Source organism: Mirounga angustirostris, unplaced genomic scaffold (genome assembly GCF_029215605.1).
Source record: "Mirounga angustirostris isolate CCGP_5_RB_7025 unplaced genomic scaffold, mMirAng1.0.hap1 SCAF_2, whole genome shotgun sequence".
NCBI lineage: Eukaryota > Metazoa > Chordata > Mammalia > Carnivora > Phocidae > Mirounga > Mirounga angustirostris.
In genome coordinates this window covers 29,892,536-29,907,969 of record NW_026991710.1, presented here as the reverse complement: position 1 = coordinate 29,907,969, position 15,434 = coordinate 29,892,536, and the positions used below count along the sequence as shown (strand labels likewise).

The following is a 15,434-nucleotide window of genomic DNA, read 5'->3' as shown; positions in this document are numbered from 1 at the left end:
TTATTTTAAGTATATGCACATAAAGGACTGCCCAGTTTCACCTATAACAACTTCAAATTCTCTTTAAAAACATAACAAAAACTATGTAAAAATAATCATTAACATTTGTTTCATGCTTGAGACTTTAGAAAACTCTTCAGTTATATTTATTTCAGCTGGTCATTACCTCAGCCCCAGGAGATAGGTGAAGCAAGTAATGTCTCAAGTTTACATGAATACAAACTGGGAATTAAAAGTATTAAGGCCAGAACACATTCCTTGATCATCATATTCCTAACCTGATGATCATCATACTGATTTGTATATTCCTTGGAGTAATGATTTCCAAAGCATGCTTTGTGTAGTTCTAGTAGTTCTGGGGGTTCCTTGTCCTTGGGAGCCTTTGGGGACAAGGAATGGAGTTCCAGTTCCTGTGTCAACTTGAGGCACTCCCGGCTGACTCCTTCACAGTTTGGTTTCTCATTAATTTATTATTTTAAGAAAGGGTATGCTTCTTAAAAAATGTTAAAGCCATTGAGGTGTGAGCAGCATTATTGAAATGATTCATCTAATGTTTCTGTTGCTTAAAGTTTTCCAGTTTTCCCAGATAGTGAGGTTTTTTATTCTTTTAAGATTATATTTAGTTGGGATTTTAAAAATAAAAACCAGTGGACTTTATTGTATCATTCATATATTCCCGAAGAAAGCTATACATTCCACAAAGTACAGAAGATGAACCGTAGGAGTTACCTGTAACAAAGTGTGTTTTATGTTACATATGTGTGATATGCTTATGTACTGGACAGGAGAAATGGTAATGAGCACATTCCTTTTTGAAGAAATTTTTAAATGGGTACATACTTTTACTGAAAAAGTGCAAACTAGGTTGCAGTTGCAGTATCCTAATGTTTAAAACATCTTCTGTTTGTTTAACGTTATAACTAAATTCATATTGAAAAAAGCCAGCTTGCTTTTGTCCAGTATGCATTTAAGATTGGCAAAAACAAAAACAAGAAGAAACCAATCAAAAACCCCAAAAGTCCCTGAAGAAGATGGTGTGCTTATGTCATGGCCTGAGGCTTTGGGACTCTTGTGGAGCTGGCCCCAAGGCTGGCACTGCAGACTCTGCCCTCTGCCCTGAAATCCTGGCTCCAGCATGCTTTGGTATTCCACCGTCTGTCGCTTGGCACGGCAGGGCACACCACAGACCACTAAAACCCTGGGGCTTTTTGGCATGGTAGACAGCAATCGACTGTGTATAATTCAGGGCCCAGACTGAATAAACCAAACCACTTTGAACTCTTGATTATTGAACTGATGAGTGAAAATTTTTAGTCCTGGAATACCATTGGATTCACTGTCTGGTGAAGGTCTTTCTGTGTATGACTAGTACCTTCTTCCCTCCTTGAGTGATCTAATTGCTCACTAAGTGAGAAAAAAAAATATTCCCGATTATGTCTATTTTGTAATATCTTTTTGCACTCACATTACATTTTACGGAGAAGATCGGAACAGGCTGTTTTTCCTGTGTGCTTAGAGAAGCTAGGTAAACATACTAAGTAAGAATCTTGGAGCATCGTAAGTTGGTAGATGGGGTGAGCACTATTGGCCCTGTCATTAGGCGACTTCTGCGTCTGACATACATTCTGAAGAAATTTTGCCTCTCTTATAGATATCTCCTGTGATGGAAGCAGAGGAATTAACTAATGATATATTAGCAATAAAAAATATAATTCCTACGAAAGGTGATATTTGGGCCACATTTGAAGTCATTGAAAATGAAGAGCTGGGTAAGTGATTTTCATGCTAGGATTCTTAAATTCCTTATAGTGTGAAGAAGTACTATTTTTGTGACAAGTCATTAAAACATGTTTTTTAAATATTAACATTTCATTTTGAATTCCCTTCTACCTCAGTGCCTGTGTTAATATGTTATTGCCACTTGAGGTTGACCTCCTATGATTTTACTCATCTCAATAATTATTGACTATAAAAATATAGTGCAAAGCATTAGGCATCTATGTTGCTGCTTTATGAAATAGGCCTTTGTTTATAAGGACATGCAGTTTGATTTGTAACCATATGGCCACCCACCTCATGGCTATATACTACTCTTTTAACAAAAACAAAGAGTGTTGATTTAAGAGATTATTATTTTAAAAAACAATTTGTTTTAAGCCTGGTGGACTCTTATTTTTGGCTTTTTCCCTGTCCTCTGTCTTTAGTGGAGTGGATCAGATATCTTGTCATCTTTTATCTCAGAGGCAGAAAGATGAAGAGAGCTTTTAAAACACCTTGACTATTCCAGTAGTCAAATGCTAAATAAGCTTTACATTCTAATGACACCATTTGGTTGTAAAGACCTCTAGGAAAAAAAAAAAAGATGCAGAAAGTCTTTGTACCTTGACCATCTGTCTAGCTGATACCTACTAAGGTCTTGGACCCTTTCAAGTACAGTTGTCAAACTGCCAAAAGTAAAATCTTGCCAACTGCAAGCTCAAGATAAAAATTAAAATTCAACGTTGAAATACCGCATCGTGTATTATTAGGAGTGTTGCAATCAATGTTAGAATGAATGGGATGTCAGATACTTTGTCTTTCATTAGTTCATCTTGAATGTTTTCATTTCTTTCTTTTTACTGTGCATGATTCTTTAAAAATCTAATTTGTTTCCTGAGATTAAGAATTCCTCATATCAGTAAGATCAAATAATACATGTCTTTCTCTGATTGACTTATTTCGCTCAGCATAATACCCTCCAGTTCCATCCACGTCGTTGCAAATGGCAAGATTTCAGGAAACAAACTGAGGGTTGCTGGAGTGGTGGGGGATGGGAGGGAAGAGGTGGCTGGGTGATAGACATTGGGGAGGGTATGTGCTATGGTGAGTGCTGTGAATTGTGTAAGACTGTTGAATCACAGACCTGTACCCCTGAAACAAATAATACATTATATGTTAAAAAAAAGAAGATAGTAGGAAGGGAAAAATGAAGGTGGGGAAATTGGAGGGGGAGAGGAACCATGAGAGACAATGGACTCTGAGAAACAAACTGAGGGTTCTAGAGGGGAAGGGGGATGGGAGGATGGGTTAGCCTGGTGATGGGTATTAAAGGGCACGTATTGAATGTAGCACTGGGTGTTATATGCAAACAATGAATCATGGAACACTACATCAGAAACTAATGATGTAATGTATGGTGATTAACATAACATAAAAAAAATCTAATTTGTATTCAAAAGTAATTTTTTTTTAATATTCATTGTCAAGAGTACATGACTCCCATGCTTTGATGTTGGTTCACACTGTGTCTCCCCATACTCAATCACCCCATTTACAGGAAGTGGTCTAGCAGGTGATCAGTATGACCCCCCGTTCCGCCCCACCCCACCCCCAGCTTCCAAGTCCAGTTTATTTGCTTCAGGCTTTACTTGTCCTTTCTGTAGAGTTTATTGTTAATGAGCATTCCCTTTCCTTTTGAAGGTCTTCACTCTGTTTTTGACACTGTGTGGATGCTCCTCCTGGCTCTCTAATCGTTTTATCTCATTTGTCAATTCTTCTGTCTGTCCCCTAAGTGGTAGGTTTCTGCTGACCCAAGCTCCTTGCCATCTTTTCTTATTTTACATGTTCTTTATAGATAATCCCTTCCTTCTTTGTGCTTGCCTAACCTGCATGAGCTGGTGTTTTCCCAGTGCATCTTTACTCTCCCCCGTCTGGCCCACCAGCTGACCTCCTTTAAAACACATACTAAGGGTTCTTTGCACTTTGTCTTATCTTATAGTGCCTATCACATGGATTTATATTCATCTCTTGAGAGCTCCTTGGAAGGAAGGGGGATACTTTTTTCTATATCAAGTATCTGGCATAGCGCCTTGGACATAGTTTCCAGACAATTAAAATCTACTGAATAAGTGAAGCACAATTTTTGCATTACTGTAGGTATATGGATGGTGCAGTCTTTTGATTTTTGTTGTTTCATTTAAGAAAAGGGGGTGGGTTACTAGCTTCATCATATTTGTGAGTAAAAGATAACTGTATCTTTCTGAATTACAAATAAGATCATATTGTTCCACCATTTAAAACCCTTTTATTATTTCCTCATTGCCTATCCTTCAAGATCCAGTTCAACTAATCTTTCTTCCTTGATGATGTTTAGATGAACATAGTTCTTCTCAGGGAGCTTTTCCTGATTACTTGTTTATTGATCTATAATACTGCATATTATCTACTTGTAGAATAGTAATGTATATATATGTGGCTCTGTCCTAGACCATATGTTTTTTAGGACATTTACCATGTTTTTTAGACCTTTATACCTGTCACTACCTCTAGTAGAATGCATTGATGTGGAACATACCCTACAAGTATCTTGTTAACTGTGGTGGGACAAAAAATAGATACATTCTGAACTTGGACTGTTGCTCTTTGGATCAGATGTATCAAAATGTGGAAGGTACATGAGAAGTGATTTCTGCTTACAGATTAGCAATCACTAGGATATCTCAAGGCCCTGGTTAGCTCTTAGACAGCTGATTGTTTCCTATATGCTTCTGTTTTTGTTGTTTTTATTAGGAGATCCACAGCAAAATCATGAATCATGGATCTGGTGTAGGTATCCTCTCCCCACTACTCTTATTCTCTCGAGGATTGAATCAAAGAATATCTCTGTGTCACATCGCTGGAGCTTTGTGCCTGTGGGCATTGGTGCTCCTGACTGAGAGGAGCAAGCAGAATGAATGAGGATAGGTAGGAATTATATATAGCTAGAAGGGAGATTGCCATATATCTGGAAACAGTTACTAGATTTCTCTTGGAAAATGAAGGGATGCTTACTCTGAAAATGAGTATCAACTTGAATATGACAATTAGTACATCACAAATGTTAAGATTGGATTGTTTTTTTTTTCCCCCCTTGGTTCCTTTTCTCCAATTAACAAAAAAAAAGTTTTGATGAGAATATAAAAAGACTTAGGAGACCTCAAGTCGTTTGGATTCGCAAATATCTAAATATATAATCAAAGGAACACCCCATGTACACCAAGAAAAAAAGACATTTGATGGAGTTAAGAATTCAGATTTGGCATGGTTTTAACATTTGGTCAACTCTTTAAGTAGAATTCTCTGGAAGAGAAAGCTAAGATCATTTTTACTGCTTCTGAGGGAGCAGGGCTGGGAAAGCAGCAGAGGGGCCTGGGACTGTGCTGGCTTACTGAAGCAGATGGGAACCTGTGTTCCACCTGACCTTCTGAAATGTTAAAAGCTTTATTTCTAGTAACATGCAGGGAGGCTAAAGTGAAATATAAAAAGAAGATAAAAGTGAAGGCGTTGGTAGTCACAAGACTGTAAGTTGATAGGAAGAATGTCAGCGGGGGAATTGCTGCTTTTTCAAATGTAAAGATAAATCCCCCCAAGTAACAAAGTAACCAAAAATAAATAGGTAAATAGGTAAGTAAGTGAATCAGAAGTGCTGGATTTTATTTTAGGTGTCAGTAAATTTTAAAGCAATAGTTTTCTACCCTATCCTATCCACTGCCCCTTTTTATAATATTTTGTAATGTTCCTTTTACTCTTCTGAGATAATCTATTATACTTATATTTAAAAAAAATATTATTACCTAATTATATAAAAATAAGAAGCAAATATATATTGTATAAATGCTCAGACACTCCTAGATGGTTGGGGATAATGAAAATAGATTTTTTTTTTTTTTGAAGATTTTATTTATTTGTCAGAGAGAGAGAGAGAGCAAGCACAAGCATGGGCAGCGGTGGGCAGAGGGAGAAGCAGGCTACCTGCTGAGCAAGGAGCCCGATGGTGGGACTCCATCCCAGGATGCTGGGATCATGACCTGAGCCGAAGGCAGACGCTTAACCAACTGAGCCACCCAGGCGTCCCTGAAAATAGATTCTTTTTTTTTTTTTTTAAAGATTTTATTTATTTACTTGACAGAAAACACAGTGAGAGAAGGAACACAAGCAGGGGGAGTGGGAGAGGGAGAAGCAGGCTTCCTGAGGAGCAGGGAGCACGATGTGGGGCTCAGTCCCAGGACCCTGGGATCATGACCCGAGCCGAAGGCAGACCCCCAATGACTGAGCCACCCCGGCACCCCTGAAAATAGATTCTTAAACCTATAAATGGAATTACCATGGATGTGACAACTGTGCACATGACCTCCAGAAGGCCGTACCTACTAATACCATCACATTGGGGATTAGATTCTGACATACAAAGAGTAATCTTGTTTTGCTTATCTGGTAGTCAAATTGATGGAAAAATATGTCATATTAAAACCATATAAATATTTTGAGAATATATATGTAAACCTGAGTTAGATTCTAGGCTCAGTTAATTTATAAACTGGTTTTTCCTCTAAGTGAATGTCTAATGGGACATTTGAAATTTGTACTGGATAAAGAAAAGTCATTCTTTGTCTCATTCTTTGAAAGATGCCAAACATCCTTAACCCACTGCTGCCAATCACTAAGACAAGCTGAAACCCACCTTAGGAGAAGGTATCACCTTCATGAATAGCTAACCTTCTCAAGTATGCTCTTATTTTAATGCTTCATCTTAAAACTGAAGCTCTCCTCTGCAGATGTAGTCCCATATCCTCAGGGCCTTTACATGCTGGAAAAAAGTAAATAAATAACCACCCAGGGGGCCTAATTTAAGTAGACTTCTTCACTGAGAGGTTCAAGTTTGTGAAGCAGTTACATTCTCTAAAGCAATATTGTAACAAGGCGTTTTCTTGTTTCTTCCTTATAGTTAATGTGATATGAAAGATCTGTTCATTTTCTTTTTTAAGATTTTATTTATTTAAGAGAGAGTGAGTGAGAGAGAGAGGACACAGGAGCAGGGGCAGAGGAAGAGGGAGAAGCAGACTCCCCACTGAGCAGGGAGCCCTATAGGGGGCCTCTGGGATCATGACCTGAGCCTCAGGCAACTGCTTAACCCACTGAGCCATCTAGGTGCCCCAGATCTGTTCATTTATTTAATCAAGATTCTTTCCAGCCTCTCTCCTGATGACACAGAAAGTGCTTTCACCCTCTGATTGTGGACAGGACAGAGAAAAACTTGCACAGCTCTTAGTTTCGGACTAAGAATTTAACTATTGAGGGAATCATCATTGTTTCAGGAAATCCTGTGTCACTACTGCCAGAAATTTAAGGATAACACCCGTTATTTGGAGTGCAGTCAAGATGAACTAATGAAGACAAAGTATCTGACATCCCATTCATTCTAACATTTGGAGTGCAAAATGGATAGTTCTCTCTTTAACAAGGGAGGCCAGGTTTATTCTGTGACCCTGATTTTAAGATACTGATAATGTGATTTACCTAGCTAAATAACCACCTCCGTAACCTTTTCTTCTCAAATAACTACACTGAATTTTCAGCAATTTTTATGCTATAGATAGTATGCAACTGAGTTATTTATTTCTAGTAATGCCCTAATGCCAGATGACGTGCATACCATATAATCTATCATGACAGATGGTTTGCAAATGGAACTATAAATAAAAACTTGTTTATTTGTAGGAATTTATATTCCCGCAATGTTTGATGTCTCAGTTTTCCCTGCCTATTATCTCTTAAGGTAGATTTTAATGCCATTTTATAAATGTAGCATTTGATAGTCTAATAAATACTTTTCATCCCATGTTTCAGCTCTTACTTTTATACAGGAACTTGGATCTTCAGGATTTTCATTCTCCTGAAGTATTTCATACTGTGATACTGATGAGAAAAACATACTTGACAAATTTTTTTGCAAATCTGTATTTACTTCTGTATCTATGGTGTCAGTAATACTGTGATTTCAGTATAACTAAGAACACTTTAGATCTGTCACTGTAGTATCTACTTGTAATAGTGACCCTCTTTAATACCAATGTTCTGATACTCGGAAGTCTCATTACCAATTTAATCTTGTAATAAAGAAGAGGGAGCTTTTATTTCAGTCCAGATACTGTTTTCCGGTTAGGAATACAATTCTCACTTCCAAGCCAACTGTGGGCTCATCAGTTTCGTTAAGTGCAGGATGTTGAAACAAAGTATTATTTCCTTATCATCTTCTCACAATGATAGGCAAGGGAAGGGGGAAGTATGAACTGACCTTCTTTTCACTTTTGTTACCTTGTTTGGTCCTCAAAAAAATCTTAGCAATTTGATGCTTTTTTCCCCAAATTACATGTGAGAAAATCATTATGGAGTTTACATAGTTGCCCAAAGTAAGACTTAAGTGTGGCATTTAAAAATATTGGGCTTGAAAGTAAGATAGATTTGAGGTTCAAATCTTTGTTCTTCCCTTGAACCACCTAGGGTTTGACTTTAGGCAAGTCAGCTCTGATCCTTGGGTTCCTTTACATGTAAAATATGAATGATACCTAATGAAGAGTGCTGTGTAGATTAAAAGTGATAACAGATGCAAAGTATTCAGTATGTATAATGTCTGATACATAGTTATTCCAGAAATGGCAACTGTTAATGGTAACAGTAGTATCCCAGAGATTGCAAGTAGTGGAACCAAGGATTAGGTAATGTCAAATGTAAAAAGAGTGCTCATTCTATTACTAGTTTTTTTTTTTTTTTTAAATACAGTTAATTCTAATTATAACCTCCACTAATAGAAGACAGCCATTTATGGAGTAATCAAAAATTGAATTTATAACTTTGGCAATTTATGGGAAATTATAATTTTCATCAAACCTTTAGAAAATAACTTGAAGAGGAGGGGTGCCTGGGTGGCTCAGTTGGTTAAGCATCTGCCTTCAGCTCAGGTCATGATCTCAGGGTCCTGGGATTGAGCCCCACATTGGGCTCCCTGCTCAGCGGGGAGCAGCCTGCTTCTCCCTCTCCCTCTGCCCCTCCCCCCTGCTCGTGCTTGCTCTCTCTCCCTCTCTCTCTTTCTTGCTCAAATATTTTAAAAAAATTACTTGAAGAAAAATGGAATTGATAAAGCACAGATTTTGTCTGAATTTACAAAGAATTTTGTCTGCAGATTCATTTACAAATATTTTCTGTTAATTGTAGTCCACCATAGAAATTCATGAGATACTTCATTCCTTGAGTGTTTATTGAATGTTTATTATGTACTTAGCAGTCTGCTGTGTACAAAGGATATATTTGTAAATAAGAGGTAGATTTGCCTTTAAGATGTATGGCTTAGTCGCTCATTTTTTTGTTGTTTTTTGTGGGTTTTCTTTCTTTCTTTTTTCTTTTTTGGTAATTGCCATCATCATAGTGAGTAGGATTGCTCCAGTGAGCATAGAATGCAGAACTGTATTTCCTTATACTGAACAGTAAGCAAAAATCTGGTTCTTTACACTGGAAGCAGAAAAAATTTGTTTTCTTTTTCTGTCGACCTGAGATTATTGATAAGTTCTGGAATGCTGTGGTCATAGCAAGGGAGATCAGTATTAAGGAGGATGTGATATATTTGGTCATTTTACTTTTGATTTTATCATCAATTAAAATATCATGGTTCCTGTATGATACTCTTGACATGCTCTTTCTTGTTTGTCATTAGCATTCTTACTTCAACTGAAAATGAAAACCCAGAATGCTGTGCACTTTGTATTTAGGAAGGGATGAAAGAGTTGAATTGACTTATACATGGCAATGATCCTGAAAAAGCTGCATCAGCATCTTTATGTAAAAGCTGATGTTCTTGCTGTTTCAATTATGCCATTTTCAGGGTACTGTGAAAAGGTTTCAGTTTCCTTTTTTCCGAGCATATGTTTTCTGTTGTAACATTTTATTAACTGATTGTCATGTTTTGATCAGGAAAAAACTTTCTATGAAGCTTTGATTATAATTGTAAAAACCACTTTTTTTAACTCTATGCTAAAAATTTGTGATATATTTAAATATATGATTGCCTAAAACAAAACATATGGATGGGTATTTATCAAGAAGAAATCTGTAAGATGTCATTAACTTCTTACTTTTGGACTATTGTATCAACAGTTACTGTATAATATTGCCACATAATAAGTCTGATTGATATTTTCACTAATAGACATAAATGACTTAGTAGTATTTTATGATTATTTTCATCCATTCTCTGTTGAAGGCATATTTTATAATTTATGTTAATTGTGATATTATCAGCTATAAATTGTTCACTGGTATTGATCAGAAATTATAACATGCTAATCATGTTGGGATAAACAAAGGTTATTACTTACTACTAAACAAAATTAACTTTGCTAGTCCTTTTACAATTAATTACTTGCAAATGCAAATAGCTTTCCATAAGCAAACCAGAATGTTATATGAATTAAGAAGAAGATGGGATAAGAAACTGGTTTCTTTTACAAAAGGGTAGCATTATTTTTGAGATTTTATCTGAAGGATAGCACCTCTGAATTTTTTTTTTTTTTCAAAAGCTGAGTAACAAATGTCCCTGCACAGATTCATTTATATAGTAAATTTTATGATATGCTTAAAGGTGTTCTAGGTGTTAGGGTCTCTTCTGTGTAGTCCTAGCATTGTTACTGTATAACATAAGATATGGTTATATTTTTTGTTGCATACAGATCTTTTTTAAAGGATTTTTTAAAATGTATAAAAACTGATAATTTTTTTTTTCAATTTGATTTGGTGTTATTCTTTGCAGAACGCCCTCTTCACTACACAGAAAATGTATTGGAACAGGTGCTTCGGTGGAGTTCATTAGCTGAACCTGGCTCTGCTTATCTTGTGGTGAAGAGATTCTTAACCATTGATACAATTAAACACTATAATGGTAGGTATTGTTATTTCACATTGCAACTACAATTGAAAATTCAAGTGGCTAAAGGATAGTTATTATGGCATAAGTATTATTTGATAATGTAAAAAATGGGAAGCTAAATACAGAATCCACTTGACATAGTATTGTAGGATTGGAAGAAGACTATCTAGACAGAAGTCCCAAGTGCCAGATGCAGATTTTCCTGGAGAGTAGCACTCTGCTAATAGTTGGCTAATTTGAGAGTCCCAGGTTAAGGTTTTTGTAATGAATCGTTTATATTTTTAAAAGGACTTTTGCAATACTTAATGTGTTTTTCTAATTTTTAGATAGATGGTGATTCTTCTTCCTGAATTATGTTTCCATTTGAAAGTTCTCTGGGCACTCAAGAAGTGCCAGTTATACAAGCTCTGAGACTGAGTACTTGCTGTAATTCCCATTTATTTTGGGGGTGATATTGGCAAAAAAAAAAAAAGGAAGTGCAAATGATATACTTCCAATAAGGATACTTGCCATCCAGTTGGGAGAAGACATGTACACATGGAAGGTTAAATAGGTTAGCAAGCACAAGGGAAACATGCCAGCCAGTCTGGGAACCCTTGTGAGCTATCAGACAACTTTTATTTTCAAACTGATTCTTCTGTTCTGTTGTCATTTACTGACAAATTAGGAAAAAGATTTTCTGCTAGTACTCTACATAAACCAACCCCGAAAGCAAAAGATTTAAGTTCTATAAGAAAATTTACTACTTTTACAATTGATATTCATAATAACTGTTACTGTTTATTAATCACATATCATTAACTGAGCTCTATACCTAACAGAGCTCATTTAAAGTTTTTTAGATTTCCTAGTGCATTATATTGTCATTTGAAATTTCCAAATGGGGAAAGAGAAGTGCAGAGAAATGAAGTAGTTTGCCCCAGATCATACAGTTTCTAAATATTGGATTTGAGAACAGATTGGTCTGTCTTCTAATTTTATATATATGTACAGCTCTTAAATGCTATAAACCAGCTTAGAAGGATTTCAGGCTCTCCAGCTAATAGCCATAGATCATAAGTTCTTAGTTGTACCACAGCTAATCTGATATGTTTCCGACTTCATGATCATGTCCTAGTCTGTTCAAGCAGCTAGAACTACGATAGACTGGGTGGCTTATAAACAGCAGAAATTTATTTCTCATGGTCTGGAGGCTGGAAGTCTGAGACAAAGATGCTAGCATGGTTGAGTTCTGGTGAGAGCCTTCCTCAGGTTGCAGACTTCTTCTTGTCTCCTCACAGGGTGGAGAGCAAAGAAAGGGGAAGCAAGCTCTGTTGTGACTCTTAGTAGGACACTAGTCCTATCATGAGCGCTCCACGCGCTGAACTCATCTAACCCTAATTCCCTTCCTAAAGGCCCCACCTCCTAATACCATCACACCAGGAGGTAGGGTTTCAATGTATGAGTTTTGGGGGACACAAACATTCAGTCCATCACGTGTCCTTTGTATCTTATATATCTGTCTTTTATATCATTTACTTACCTGAAAGCATTTCGACAAAAGGCAAACAGTGTAACAACTTCTGTGTCATTCTGATCTTACAGGCATATAAATAAACAGAACAGGTATATTCTTCTTGCTGGAGAAATTTAGCCTTTTAGAAACCATTATTTTATTTTAAATTCCTTTATTATAACTGCGTATGTTTTTGACCACATACCTACACCTCTTCAGGGTTGCAGCAGGAATTTTCTCTAGTCCTACAGATATGACATGATGTAAAGCAGTGGTTCTCAGGTGGGTTCAGTTTTGTTCCCCAGGGGACATTTGGCAGTGTCTGTAGATATTTCTTGACTCACAACTAGATATAGTGGTGTTTCTGGTGTTTAGTGAGTAGAGACCGGAGATGCTGCTAGTCATCCTACAAAACAGAGGACAGCTCTTCACAAAGAATTATATGGCTCAAAATGTCAGTGGTGCCCATGTTGAGAATCTCCCATTTAGATAATCTATGAAATCTGTTCTAGCTCTTAAATTCTCTTATTCTTTCATGTTGACATTGAGATGAAGAAAAAGTATCGAGCTTATGAACCAAGTCCTGTCAACATTATGAAATACGTATATATAATAGGTTCTCCTGGTTTCTTTTCTTTTAGAAAATCATCTTTTCAGGTACATTTTTATTTTTCTGGTGAGAATTTTCCTTTTCCTTTTTTCCAGTATTCTTCTAAAATGTCTCTATTTTACCATGTTGCAAAATACTTGAAACCCATACCTAGGCATAATACCTTAGCCCTTGTTTGAATGCTAGTGGATTGGCTAGATGAATAAAAACAGACAAGAATAAGATCTTAAAAGGCTGTGATATAAAAGAAATTTTGTGCAGGTGGGGGTGAAGGATAATCAATGCAAGGATACCATTAGGTGCTGATCTTTAAAGAAAAAGAAAACAACAACATTGAGCTGGTACACATTGAGCTGGTTGAGAGCAGTCACATCAGAGTAGAATCGTTGAGGTTGTTTAAAGACACAAAGGAATGGTAGAGTGACAAGTGCCTTGGCTCTGTTTGCAACTGGGTCAGAAGATTAGGTGTTGCCATGATGCTTCACATATTCCTGTGCGTCCTCTCTGTGGGGTTAGGAGTGTGTCCTTCTGGTGTGAAAGCATCAGGCTTCCATAAGGTGTAGACAAAACATCTGCATAAAAACCTGGAGAGCCCATGCAGTGGAAAGCAGGCTCAAATGATAGGATCAGGGATTTGGATGACACCATTCTCTAGGGTAAAATGTCAACAAACTTTTGTGTTACTCTCACAGCTCCTTCGTTCCTCTCATGGGATAGGAGCCATAAAACACATGCCTGTCCCCTGTACTGGCCTGGCCTCAGTTTGCCGAACCAGTATCCAACTTGTTATTATAGTGTCTGTAGTTCTTTCTACCAGGAAATGATTTGCTTGCATGGGGGGGCGGGGGGAAGGTCAGGTGTTAGAGTAATACCATCAGCAGATAGATTAATTGGACCATTTCATATTAGTTATGTATTTTTGGTCAAAAATAGGAGTACTGATGCAGTAAATATTTTAAAAACATTTTTTTATCTTCTACCCAATAAAATTTTTATAAATGTTTTTAATTAGAGCTTGATTTATATTTAGATTGTCAAAGCAAAATAATCTCCTTCATTATGGTTTGTTCTGTGTCTGTGTGAATTTAGTATTGTCATTTTAAAGCAACTCCGGCCTGTTGTTTATTTTTTAAATCAGTTTCTTATGTCATGATTTTTTTCCCCCTATAATTGTATCTTGCAGCAACCTGGAGTTTATAAATACTTCTTATTGGGTATATTTGGTGGTAGATTTTAGGTTGGTTAGATATTCAGTCTACTTTGTCTCTGTCTTGGCGAATGTCTCCTAAATCAATCACAGTGACCACCGACTCCAGAATTACTGCTCTGTTCATTACATCCATTGCTCCTTAAAATTGGGATCTAAAAGGAAAGTAATGGAAGTAAATCAAATGTGATTTCTCTGTCAATTTGTTAGCAGGAAAACTGGAGTCATCTCAGAAATACATTGCTCCGCATGGCAGAAAAAGAACAATGTGAAGGATTTCTTTTTCTTTCTTAAGATTTTCTTATTCTAACCTGGGGACCAAGTGGAAATTAGCAGATCTTGAAACAAGGGTAGTTGGTTGCGGCCACATTTTTTTCTCAGTAACAAATAGCTAATGTTTTAACATTTTGTTAAGATATAAAATAGTACAACCTATGTCTTTCCATACTTGAGGTCTAGTTGCCACAGATTTTACTATCTGCCTACCTGTCCCTACCTCTATTCCTGTATCTACATATACAAATATATATGTGTATATATATGTCTGTGTGTCTGTGTTTGAGTATATACATGACTTGCATTTCATTAATTGTATGAGAGTTTTTCTGATGAAGCACATACTTTTGTTTTACATTACATTTTCAACACCTACTTGCTAAATCAAAAATTTTATCAAATAATAAGTTTAAAGGTTTCAGGTAGTTTAGGGGTTTTCATTTCCTTAATTTTCTCACTTTATCTGAACAATTTAAAATGTTGACATCACAAATAGTGGATTTCAGAATCATCCAACACTTAATTTCTGCTCATTCATTTGAGGTAATGAGGTAGTATACTTTCCTTTTATAAAAGTATATAAGAGTAAATAAATTTTCTGTTGCCTCTACTTAGAAATCAATTGTGTGTTCTTCAAAAGCAGCATTTTATTTCTTGGAAACATTTTATCCCATTGCCATTATTGTAATGAGGAGTTAACTAACTTGAAAAGAAAGATAATAGTCCTCAAATTTCTTTTCTACCCCATGGATTATGACTGAGACATTACGATAAGGAGAATAAAACTTCATTTAAATTGCCATTTAGACATTGTCGTAGCTAATCTCATTAGACTGTCTTTTGTTATCATTATCTCTTGTATTGAGTTAAGCTTCAGTATCTCTATCACAAGTAAACCATAAATGAATACCTTCTCTAAGGCTCCAGAATAAATAATTTTATGTTGCTAAAGTCTTGTTTTAAGCATTAAGGATCTTTAAAATTATCCCAATAGAATGTGATACATTGTAGTCAAGTTTTAATGATCTCAATGGAGAAGAAATACTTTTAAGATATAAGATGTAACTCAAATGCAGATCCCTGTGGGTTTCTAAATTTAGATTGCTGCATATGACAGATGCTTTGGAATTAA

General features: G+C 36.2%; 1 protein-coding gene across 1 annotated transcript in view; it reads left to right on the top strand.

Annotated features, from left to right (window-relative positions):
- The window catches only part of ARAP2 (ArfGAP with RhoGAP domain, ankyrin repeat and PH domain 2), a 217,157-nt gene that overhangs the window by 125,386 nt on the left and 76,337 nt on the right, over positions 1–15,434 (top strand). The window contains exons 26-27 of the mRNA XM_064584359.1: positions 1,652–1,769; positions 10,598–10,726. Coding sequence (XP_064440429.1) covers positions 1,652–1,769; positions 10,598–10,726 — 247 coding nt within the window. The remainder of the gene's footprint in view (positions 1–1,651; positions 1,770–10,597; positions 10,727–15,434) is intronic.